General features: G+C 36.8%; 1 protein-coding gene across 1 annotated transcript in view; it reads left to right on the forward strand.

The window, feature by feature from the left end:
• RALGPS2 (Ral GEF with PH domain and SH3 binding motif 2) overlaps positions 1–12,317 on the forward strand; it is a 151,203-nt gene that overhangs the window by 62,624 nt on the left and 76,262 nt on the right. Inside the window, exon 7 of the mRNA XM_080824036.1 lies at positions 5,364–5,456. Coding sequence (XP_080680162.1) covers positions 5,364–5,456 — 93 coding nt within the window. The remainder of the gene's footprint in view (positions 1–5,363; positions 5,457–12,317) is intronic.

The raw sequence follows: 12,317 nt of genomic DNA on the forward strand, positions 1-12,317 counted from the left end.
TCCCTCTTACATCTTTCCTCCCTCTCTCAGAGTAGCTGGATTATATTATTTATTTGACTGGATAAGTTGGCAGAGATCAGATTATGGTGAAGTAGGATAGTTATAAAATACTGGACTCTTGTGCAGGTAATTGGGAAAGTCTTAACAGGATTAAGTAGGAAAATACATTATCAGTTATTTGCTTTTAAAATATATCACTGCCAACATTGTAGAGAATGATAAGACTTTATTTATGAAAGAATAATATAAAGAAGATACTCACCAAATAGGTTAGTTGAGTAGTTGTCGTAGGGCATGGGTAATAAATGCAGCAAGAGAAAAGGAACATGGACTTCAAGGATGGTCAGAATTTAGAGAGGAGGGTGAACAGGCCATTTCACAAGAGGATGCTATTACTTTATTAAAATGCATAACAACTCCAAATTTATGTTAAGTTCGCTACAAAGTGGCATAATTACAGACACATTCTTCATCATTCTTACATTATGTCCGAATGAAAGTGGACTAAAATGATACGATTTTTAAATTATTATAATTATTGTAAAATTGTAATTGCTGTGAGTAACACTTCTATATTTTCCTTGAACACCTGGGAACAATTATATTCTAACATTCTGTGGCACTAGGTGGCAGAGCTAGCTTTCTAAATATATTTTATGGCAGTGTCATAAAATTTATGAAAACACTCTCTGTGATATGTTCAATAAATAATGAGTTTTAGCTAACAAATTCATCTCTTTTTCTCCACAGAGTCTGAATTTGTTTTATTGTTTTCTGGTATTTTTGTGTATGTGCTTCGCATGTTCTGTTCAAAACCACCAAATTCTGCCTATCAGTCTTCCTGTTATCCTCCTCGTCAAGTAATCATTTAGTACCAATGCAGATTCTTAGACTTTAAGTTATTTTTTTTTAAGATTTTATTTATTTTTTTGTCAGAGAGAGTGAGCACAGGCAGACAGAGGCAGGCAGAGGCAGAGGGAGAAGCAGGCTCCCCGCTGAGCAAGGAGCCCGACACGGGACTCGATCCCAGGACCCTGGGATCATGACCCGAGCCGAAGGCAGCGGCTTAACCAACTGAGCCACCCAGGCGTCCCGACTTTAAGTTATTTTTGACAGTAGTTGCTTTCGTCCCAAGCCCTACTAAGTTCATACTCTTTTTTGTCATGCAGCATCTCTTAAAATCCCTCTATTCTGCCTCTCTGCCTTCTGTATTCAGTCTGTATAGAACTGGCAAGTCTTTTTCTTCTTTTAGTAGATTATATAAGGGTTCTCTAGAATGGGAGGATAAATATACATATATATAGAATACATAAAGAAAATTAAGGAATTGGCTCCAGTAGTTGTGGGAGGGGGCTGGCGAGTGTGAAATCGGCTGTAGGGCTGGTGGACAGTCTAGAAACTCAGGCTGGAATTGAAGCTGCAGTCTTGAGGCAGAATTTCTTCTCTGGAAAACCTTGGTTTTTGTCTCTTAAGCTGTTTCAGCTGATTAGATGCAGCCTACCATACTATCAATGTAATCTCTTTTAATTAAAATCAGCTGATTGTAGATGTAAACTATATCTACAAAATTGCTCCACAGCAACGCCCAGATTAATGTTTGATTAAATAACTGGGTACTATTGTCTAATCAAGTTTGATGAATAAAACTGATCTCAGAGACACACAAAAAATTTATAAAATAGATTAAAGGTAGCAAAAGAATGGTAAGGTGGCTGGCCACGTGTTCACTGCCCTCTTTGAATTCCCATAGGTCTTCTCGTAGGTGATCCCTGCCCTCCCACTACAAAAGGAACTACTGCCCACAACCCGTTGTTTGCTTTTCTTTGATAGTTTTATATATCGTGCGTATTCCTGAATCTCATATTGTTGTATATGTTTTTCAGTTTTATTTAAATTATTTCCTAATTACATTTATACTTTTAAAACTTGGTTTGTGTTTTGTTTTAAAGATTTTATTTATTTATTTATTTGACAGATGGAGATCACAAGTAGGCAGAGAGGTAGGCAGAGAGAGAGGGGGAAGCTGGCTCCCCACTGAGCAGAGAGCCCAATGTGGGACTCGATCCCAGGACTGGAGATCATGACCTGAGCCGAAGGCAGAGGCTTAACCCACTGAGCCAACCAGGCACCCAAAAACTTGGTTTTTTTACTCAGCACTGTTACTGAATGGTTTGGGGTATATCTCTGTTGTAGAGTGCCCTCTTGTTTGCATATACCACAAATTCTTCAGCATACTCTAGCTTGAATAGTTTTCAGATTTGTGTTGTTATAAACACTGCTGCTCTAAAGCTTTCTTGTGGGAGTCTCTTGGTGCTCATGTGAGGGTTGAAGCCCTAGAAATACAGAGAGAACAGATAAATTACCTTTAAAGAAATGACAGACAGATAACCTTCATTGAACGTGATGAGATTGAACAATTTTTTCTGTTGGCCATTTAGGTTTTCTCTCTTGAAATGTCTGTTCAAGACCTTTGAACAGTTTTCTCTTATTTATTGATTTCTGTGGGAGTTTTTTTTTTTTAATTTAAATGTAGATGCTAGTTCTCTGTTATGTGTTTTCATATGTATCATGCTATTTGTGACTTGTCATCATTTTTCATGTTATGTTTTGATATAGGTATTCTTAACTTTAGTAGTCAAACTTACTGATCTTTAATTTTTATTGTCTTATTTAAGCATATATAACTTAAAGTTCTATAGCTTTGATTTTTGTACTTGAGTATTTACTCCATGTGGAATAAATTTTTTATGTAAGTATGAATTATGGATTACTGTTTGTATTTTTCATTTGAATAATTCTGGCACAGTTTTTTAATGGCGTATAACTGACATACAGTATTCTGTTAGCTTCAGGTGTACATCATAGTGAATCAATGTTTTTATACATTATGAAATTATCTTAATGATAAGTCTAGTACCATACAAAATTATTACAATATTTTTTACAGTATTTCCTATATTGTACATCACATTCCCATGATGTACTTATTTTAGGACTGGAAGTTTGTACCTCTTAATCCCCTTTGCCTGTTTCGTCTACTCCCCCAAACCCTTCCCTCTGATAACCGACAGCTTATTTTCTATAAATCTGTTTCCATTTTGTTTGTTCATTTATATCGTTTTTTAAATTCCACATATAAATAAAATCATACTGTATTTGTCTTTCTGTGTCTGATTTATTTCACTTAGCATAATACCCTCTAGATCCAATAAGATAATCACAAATGGCAAGATTTCATTCTTTTTTATGGCTGAGTAATACTGCATTGTATCATATATACCACATCTTCTTTATCTCTTTATCAGTGGGTACTGGGTTGCTTCTGAACCTTGTCTATTGTAAGTAGGGCTGCAGTGAACATAGGGGTGCATATATCTCTCTGAATTGGTGTTCTTATTTTCTTTGGATAAATACCCACAAACTGAATTGCTGGATCATATGGTAGTTCTGTTTTTAAATCTTTGAAAAACCTCCACAGTGCTTTCCATAGTGGCTGCATCAATTTATAGTCCCACCAACAGTGTGTGAGCAGTGTTTCCCCCACATACTTGCCAGTGCTTGTTATTTTCTGAGGTTTATTTTTTTTTTAAATAGTAGCCAATCAGCAGTATGAGAGGATATCTCATTGTGGCTTTGATTTGCATTTCCCTAATAATTAGTGATGTTGAGCATCTGACACCATTTTAAAAAATCCTTTGTTAAAGTGATCTTTATTTTATTTAACCTGAAAGTCTCTTTCCTTGTTCTTAAAAAAGGCTATTCCAGTGGTGCCTGGATGGCTCAGTCAGTTAAGTGTCTGCCTTCAGCTCAGGGAGCCCCATGTTGGGCTCCCTGCTCACTGGGGTGCCTGCTTCTTCCTCTCCCTGCTGCTCCTGCTCTCTCTCCAAAGAAAAGGAAATAAAATCTTTTAAAAAGTACAATTCTAGACTTACAGTTTTTTGTATTTGTTTTTTGTTCTTTACTCTGCTTAGGATTCCTTGAGCTTCCTGACCCTAAGAACTAACATCTTTTCAGTAATCTGAGAAAATAATCTGCCATTACCTCTCAGATACTGTTTCTACGAATCCTTTTTACCATCTTCATCTCTGACTAGATAAATGTTGGCCTTTTTTTCTCTACATTTCATGTCTCTTTGTTTCACATTTTTTTAAAAAAACTGTCTTTTATGTTGCTTTCTAGGTAATATCTTCATTCAATCTTCATTTCTCTAAGGCCAATACTTGATGTTGTTCTCCATTTGTGAATTCTTGCTCCTTATGTTTTTTCATTTGCCATTTTTTAATTTTCTTAAGCTTAAGCTTTTATTTTTATTTCTTTTTTAAAAATATTTTATTCATTTGACACAGAGAGAGAGGGAGAGAGAGAGCGCAAGTACAGAATGGCAGGCAGAAGGAGAGGGAGATGGGGAGCCCAAAGCGGGGCTTGATCCCAGGACCTTGGGATCATGACCTGAGCTGAAGGCAGATGCTTAACCAACTGAGCCACACAGGGGCCCCTTGTTTTCCATTTTTTAAAAAATTGAGTCTGTTGAGTTCGTATTTCTTAAAACTTTATAGGAATTCTTTGAGACCTGAGTTAAGTGATATATTGGTCAGAGTTCTCCAGAGAAACAGAACACTTCCCCTTCCCTTGCACTAATGTTCAAAACAGGCATTTTTGCTTTGGAGTCTCTTGGTCTTGGGCAAGGACCATTCTAAATGATTTTCAGATAGGACCATTAAGATGTAAGTATGTGGTAGTATGAGGAAATCAGGGAAATTAGCATTAAATGTCAAGTAGCTCTCTTGGCAAACTGATAGAACCTAATGTTAGAGAGGAGTTCTGTAAGGAGACTATAAAAAGAAGCAAGTGGATGTCCCAACATGAGTGAAGAACAAAGGATCAGAGGATTCAGGCAGGAGGAAGCAGGAAATCAAGGACTATGGAAAGCAGGTTTGAACCCAAACCCTGGAATTATGAGGGTACTGAGTAGGAAACTAGATCAGGATCCTTTCTTGAAACTGGGATCTTAAGGCAGAGGCTTAGTATTTCAGTATAAGGAAGGAGACTCCTTACTAGAGACTGCGGTGCATGATCATACTGGGTAAGCTTGATACTGAGCCATAACTTTGGTTTTCTTAATATATTATTGAACCAGAGGTAGATTTGTTCCCAGAGCTTGGGGACAATGCCAGGTTAGAAAATGGAGGTTCTGTTGTGGGCCAAAATCAACTTATTGTAAACATAATGGGTACTCCAAAGACAGATTTCACCGATGAGGGTAAGAAGTACTAGAACACTACGAGTTGCCTAGATTTTACTTGTTAATCTAAAGTTATCCTTACTATTTTTCATCTCTCCTCCCCTTTTTCTTAAATCTTCAGAAGCTGTATGAGCTGAATAACCTTCATGCACTTATGGCGGTGGTTTCTGGCTTACAGAGTGCCCCAATCTTCAGGTTGACTAAAACATGGGCGGTAAGTCATCTTCCTAGTTGATGAAAGGGCTAGACTTCCTGTTGGAAATAAAGATGTATTTATTTCTTCTGTAGTTCTTAGTAAGGTTAATATTAAAATAGATAAGGACCTTTAAATTAGTTTATACTTTTTTTTTTTTTTTGAAGCCTGCATTTTCTTCTTTTAAGTGTTACACTAGACTTGTCAGGTAATTTTGGGTAAAGTATAGCTTGGTGCTTGCTTTTTGCCATTTAGTAAATCATTTTTGTAGAATCTGTGCATTTTCAACCACATAGCATTTCATGTTTACTGATGGGAAAGTATATTTTTTCTTTTTTGCATTTAATACAGTATTTTTTGCATTTAATCTTACAAAGATTAAGCTTTTGGAAAATTCAAGGAACATCTAAATTGCAACTTTTAAGATTTTAAGATTTTATTTTATTTTTATTTTATTTTATCAATTTTAAGATTTACTTATTTAGATTTTCTTTTTTTTTTTTTAGTAAACTTAGATTTTTTTCCCTCGGGAATAATGAAAAAATCTCATAGCTAACATGGGATTATGCAGTGTTGCTGCACATTCTGATATATGTTAATTGTATTTGGTTCTATCACTTTAACAAGGTCAGGGTGTGAATTTGGACTTCTGCAAATCTATGTACTTTCATATTTGAATGACATGGTACTGGCCTTGAGCTTTAGGTATTTTTCATTTAGATTTTATATAAGTAAAATTTGAGATCCAATTAAATCTGTTCTTACTTAATGGTATTCTTTGGTGTTGAGGAGTAATGATTTTGTTTATTACATTTTACACAAAGGGTCACCGTATTCTTGGGGTCCTGTGATAAAGAGATGACTAACTTCTAAAAACTTTTTTAAGATTTTATTTATTTATTTGACAAGAGAGAGTGATCACAAGTAGGCAGAGAGGCAGGCAGAAAGAGGGGGAAGCAGGCTCCCCACTGAGCAGAGAGCCTGATGCGGGGCTCAATCCCAGGACCCTGAGATCATGACCTGAGCTGAAGGCAGAGGCTTGACCCACTAAGCCACCCAGGCGCCCCAGGCTTTTTTTCTAACTAAAGTGTAACCGTTTTTAATTAGTCTAGCATTGCTTTTACTTTTCATAGTATCTGAAGAGATAGACGTTTCTTATGAAAACGAGGGTGGTTTTCTGTATTGAAAAGACATTAATATCAAAGAGCTTATGATCCTCTTTATATTCTGTTTGTGTTTTAGAAGCACCTGGGTGAAGGTTTTCTTACTTTAAAAATTGCTCAGTCGTTGGTCATCTGCCTTGGGCTCAGGTCATGATCCCAGGGTCTTGGGATCGAGCCCAGCATCAGGCTCCCTGCTCAGCGGGAAGCCTGCTTCTCCCTCTCCTGCTCCCCCTGCTTGTGTTCCCTCTCTCACTGTGTCTCTGTCAAATAAATAAATAAAATCTTTTTAAAAAATTCTTATTAATAAGATGGCCTTACTCTCTTTTCTTAAAACTTGAATTTCATTGATGACTAGAAATAAAAATACACAGTAATGATTTCCATCTTTGGAGTTTTAGGGTAAAGAATTATACTCTGATTTATATTGGGGCTTAGAAATGAGATACATTTCCCTCAAGTTAATTTTTACTTTCCTTGAACATATTTTTGTTGTCTCCCTCATATATTTGCATGAAAAAGAATTTTTCATTCATTAACAGTTCATTATTAATCTGAATAAAATTTTTACTGTTTATATTAAATTTTAAAATAGTCTGTACTGTACCAGGCACTGATTGCTTGACATACAGCAGTAAGTGATTCAGATAAAGTTCTACTCTTATGTAGCTAACATTCTACTGGGAAAAAATAAACTGTAAAAAAGTGATGATATTTTAAATAGTGATGAATGCTCTGAAGAAAAATAAAGCGGATTAAATGGGATAGAAGAGAAAATAGGCAAGTATTTTATATAGTACAATCAACCCTTGAAAAACGCAGGGATTAGGGATGCCAACCCCCCTGCACAATCAGAAATCCACATAAAACTTGTGACTCCTTCCAGACAATAGCCAGTTGTTGACTTGGAAGTCTTACCAATAACAGAGTCAATTAACATGTATTTTTTATGTTATATGCATCATATACTGTATTCTTACAATAAAGTAAGAGAAAAGAAAATGTTACTAAGAAAATCATAAGGAAGAAAATATGCATTTACAGTACTCTGCTGTAAAAAAAATTCACGTATAAGTGGACCCACGTAGTTCAAACCCATATTGTTCAAGGGCTAATTGTATGTGGTAAGAGAATCTCTGTTCCGTGACAGTTGCCTAGAGAGCTGGAAGAACTGAGAGAACCGTTTGTGTGGAAATCTGGGAGAAGAAAATTTCAAGCAGAGGTGATAGCCAGTGCAAAGGCCCTGATAACATTCAAAGAACAGCAGGGCAGTCAGTGTTGAGAGAGTGGAGTAAGCTATGGGGTAGTTGATGGTAGGAGATGAGTGAGTCCAGAGAGGTCGCATCACATCAAATAATGGAGATGCTGTTTGCTGATATTCTGGGGGTATAGGCAAGGAGTGTGTTGGTGGTGGGGCAGGGAGGTTCTCTCTTACACATACCAAGTTTGAGTTGGCTGATAAATATCCATGTGCAACTGTAAGGTCAGAGTCAGGTGTACAAGTTTAAGGGAGGAGTTAAGGGCTAGAGATATATTTTTTTGATCATCAGCATAATGATATTATTTAAAACATGAGGCCGGATAAGGATCACCTGAATTATAAATACAGATGAAGAGCCCTGGAAGCCTCCCAAGATTTAGAGATTGGAAAAATGAGGACTCAGCAAAGGAAATATTGCAGTGGGAGTTTTCCATAGTCAGGTAATGAAACTGTTTCAAGGAAGAGTGATCATGGGGCGGGGTGGCTCAGTCATTAAGCATCTGCCTTTGGCTCAGGTCATGATCCCAGGGTCCTGGGATCGAGCCCCACATCAGCCTTCCTGCTCGGCGAGCCTGCTTCTCCCTCTCCTTCTGCCTGCTGCTCCCCCTGCTGTGCTCCCTCTTTCTCTGTCAAATAAATAAATAAAATCTTTAAAAAGTGATCCCCCATGTCATAAGCTGCTAGTAAGTTGAATTAGGTGAGAACTTTGACATGGGCACTGGATATGGGCAGTTGAAGAGGATTGGCAACCTTGCCAAGAGTGGTTTCAGTATAGTGGTGGACCAAAAACTGATTGGATTTGAGAGAATGTGGAGAAGAATATGAGACAGCAAATACAGAAAATGCATTGAGGAATTTTGTTGTAAAGGGCAGGGTTGAGGTGCTGCAGAGAAATCTGACAGCTAGAGGGGGATGTAAGACCAAATTTTGTTTTGTTTTTGGAAATGAGGTCCATGACAGTATGTTTGTATGCTGGTGCAATGACCTAATAGAAAAATGGTAGGAGAGCAAGAAGTTACTCTAGCAATACCCTTGATCAGGCAGGAGGGAATTGATCTGGTTCTGGAGTGGAGCAGGAACAGTTTATCCATTTTAACAGGAGAGAAGGGGATGCATTTGGTTACAGATGCAGGTAAGTTGGTAGCTGTGGTGGTGAGATTCTATAGAAATTCCTCTGATATTTGTTTCTTAAGACATATAAAGCAGAGTCACTGATTGAGAGTGATAGGGGAGAGGTGTTAGAGGTTTGAAGAAAGAAGAACAGATGAAAGTCATCGTATTAGAAGAGTGTGAGAATGAATTAACTAGGGAAATAGAGTAGGTTTGGTATGGTAGGCCTTATGATTGAGATTTTTGGTCATAAATTTAAGGTGAAACCAGTCAGCGAAGTCATGTATTCTCCAGTCAGGTTCAGGTGTTCAGCATTAAGTCTGGAATAGTGATGAGAATTGTATTTAACCAGTGTTGGAATTTTTCAAGGATTGTTTGTTCCGTATTGTGGTCAGGGATAGCACAAAAGAGAAAGTGGGTAAATGTACAAAGTTGTTTTAGTAAGGTAAGGAATTTAAACCCAAGTAAAAGAGAGAAGGAAGAGTGAAAAAGTAGCATTGGTAATTGGATTGGAAAGTCTGGTGCAGTCAGTTCTTTTTGGATTCAGGATAACCAAGGGAGTAGAGACTGAGAGTGGTAGTAGGTAGGATCATTGAAGGGAAGTGAAGTCAAGGAACTGAGATGCCATGTAGTAAGAGTGTCATCTGTGTGAAAACTATAGTCACCAAAATATGAAAATCATGGTGGTTCGCGGACTCTTTCTCTAACTACTAACACCTTTAAGATACAATGGGGAAAATGACTAGTAGCTCTATTGATGACAGAAACATAAGTGTTATAATCTAGTGCTCTCTGTCCAGTATGGTAGCCACAAGCCACATGTGGGTATTTAGATCATTAAAATTAAATTTAAAATTTAGTTCCTCATTCATACTAGCCATGTTGCCAGTACACAGTAGTCATGTGGCTAGTGGCCATTGTATTGGGCAGCACAGAGATCATTTTCATCACAAAATTCGATCAGACAGCACTGATCTAGTGCTTGAACTTAGTAGAAGCTGGAGGATGTTGGGGGAAAATTGTGAAGAGCAAGGAGCCAGGATTGCACCCAACTCAAATCTAGGCTCATGTTACAAAAGAAGAAAGAGTGCTTAAAGAAAAGATTAAGAATGGAGCTTTTGCAGAGGATGGACCATGAGACCCAGAAGGTACAGTTTGGAAAGGTGTAAATGACCTAAACATCCATCAGCAGATGAGTGGATATACACAATGCATACACATAGAATGGAATATTATTTAGCATTAAAAAGGAATGGAATTCTGACACGTCACACCATGGATGAATCTTAAAGACGTTACACTAAGAGAAATTAGCCAGACATAAAAGGACAGATACTGTATGATTCTGTGTATATCAGCTACCAAGAATAGTCAGATTCATAGAGACAGAATGTAGAAGATGGTTGCTAGGGGCCCAAAGGAGGAAGGAATGGGAGTTATTGTCCAGTGGGGTGTAGAATTTCAGTTTGGGAAGATAAAAAGAGTTCTGACCATGCATGGTTGGTGGTGATGGTTGATAAGGTGAATGTACTTAATGCCACTAAAGTGTACACTTGAAAATGGTTAAAATGGTGAATGTTGTGTTTATTTTACCACAATTTTTTTTAAAAAAGTTTATTACAGTGACTGAATATACAAACAGTACACAAAACCAGTTGTATTTGAAACAATTTGAAAATATCACTTGAAAGGACACCTTTTACAGTATCAGTAAAAGAAACACAATAGCAAACAATATATGCGATAATATATGCAAGACGTTTTTTCAAATAGCGATCTCAGAATAATTTGCCTTTGGTTTAAATCTGACCAAGTATGGTCCATGAAACATTGCTCAGTCATCCCCAGAGCGAGTGGTCCAGAGGTAGACCATGACAGGTGATCTAGCTGATTAGCTTCTTCCTTACAGGTTTGTTTTTCCAAGGCTGAGGGCTGGGTTCTTTTTCTTTGCCATGTATTTATAATATCGGCCCTTAAATATATGTAATGCAGAAAACTATAAAACTTCACAGGAAGTCATTAAAGAAGAACTAAATAGATGGGAACAATATTCCTTAGTCATGGATAGGAAATCTTAAAGATGCCAGTTTTCCTCAAATGTATGTAGAGATACATGCAACTTGAATCAAAGTCCCCCTTCTGGGACAAGATTGCTTATAAAATTTACATGGAAATGTAAAGGGTCAGGATAGCCAACTTATTTCTGAAGGAGAAAATGAGGTTGAAGACTGACACAGCCCTAATAGATAACAAGCTATATTGTATTTTTTAGGTAATGTACAGTTAGTGCAGGTGTAGACATGTCAACCAGTGGAACAGAAGAAAGAACCCCAAAATAGATAATTGCTTTTATAGAACTCTGATATACGATAGTGGTGGCATTATAAATCAGTGGAGAAATGAGGGTCTGTTTATTAATTGGAGCCAGGAAATTGGTTATCAGTTTGGGGAAAAAATTAAAGTCTTTGTTAGATGAATTAAAGACTTACATGTAAAATGAAAAACGTGGAAGCTTTCAGAAGAGAAAAATAGCTTAATATCTCTCTGGCTTGGTATGAATAGATTCCAACTTGGAATCTGTAAAGGTATTTCAGATAAGATACAAAAACCTCAAACAGTGAAAGGAAAGATGAAAAATTTTTACCACATTAAAGGAAGAATTTCTGTTCATCAAAGGATATTTTAAAGAAAATTGAAAAGAAGCCCCAGAATGGGGGAAAATAATGTGAAGCAGTTGTAACTGATCAAGAATTTATATTTGGAATATATATATATAAAGAAATCTCTTACAAAGCTAAAGGGAAAAAAAAAGAAAAATAGAAAATGATAGTACTTCAGAGAAGAAGATATATATATAGCGAAGCGGTGAAAATGAGTGAACTACAGCCACACGTAACATTATTGGTGGAACTTCAGTGTCAGAACATTGAATGAATAAATCCAAAGATTAAAAATAGCATGATATTGTTTAGTCAAAAATAAATAAAATTTAGGAGAATGATAGACAAAATTTAGGAAGGAGATTATTGGATCCTTATAGTCAAGGGGAGTGCCTGGGTGGCTCAGTTGGGTAAGCATCTGCCTTTGGCTCAGGTTGTGATCTCCAGGTCCTGATTGAGCCCCACATATGGTTCTCCCTACCCCTGCTTGTGCTCTCTCTCAATAAAGAAAATCTTAAAAAAAAAAAAAAGTCAAAGGATTTAGATATGGAAGAAGCACATATGTAGATGTGTTAATTGGTGTATGGTTCTTAGGAAAATTGATGCATATGTGTTTGTTAGGAAATTTGAGAATAAATCAATTTAACAGGAAAGCCGTATCAGAGACTAATGATAATTGAGTGTCATGAAC

This window comes from Martes martes (assembly GCF_963455335.1).
Source record: "Martes martes genome assembly, chromosome: 15".
NCBI lineage: Eukaryota > Metazoa > Chordata > Mammalia > Carnivora > Mustelidae > Martes > Martes martes.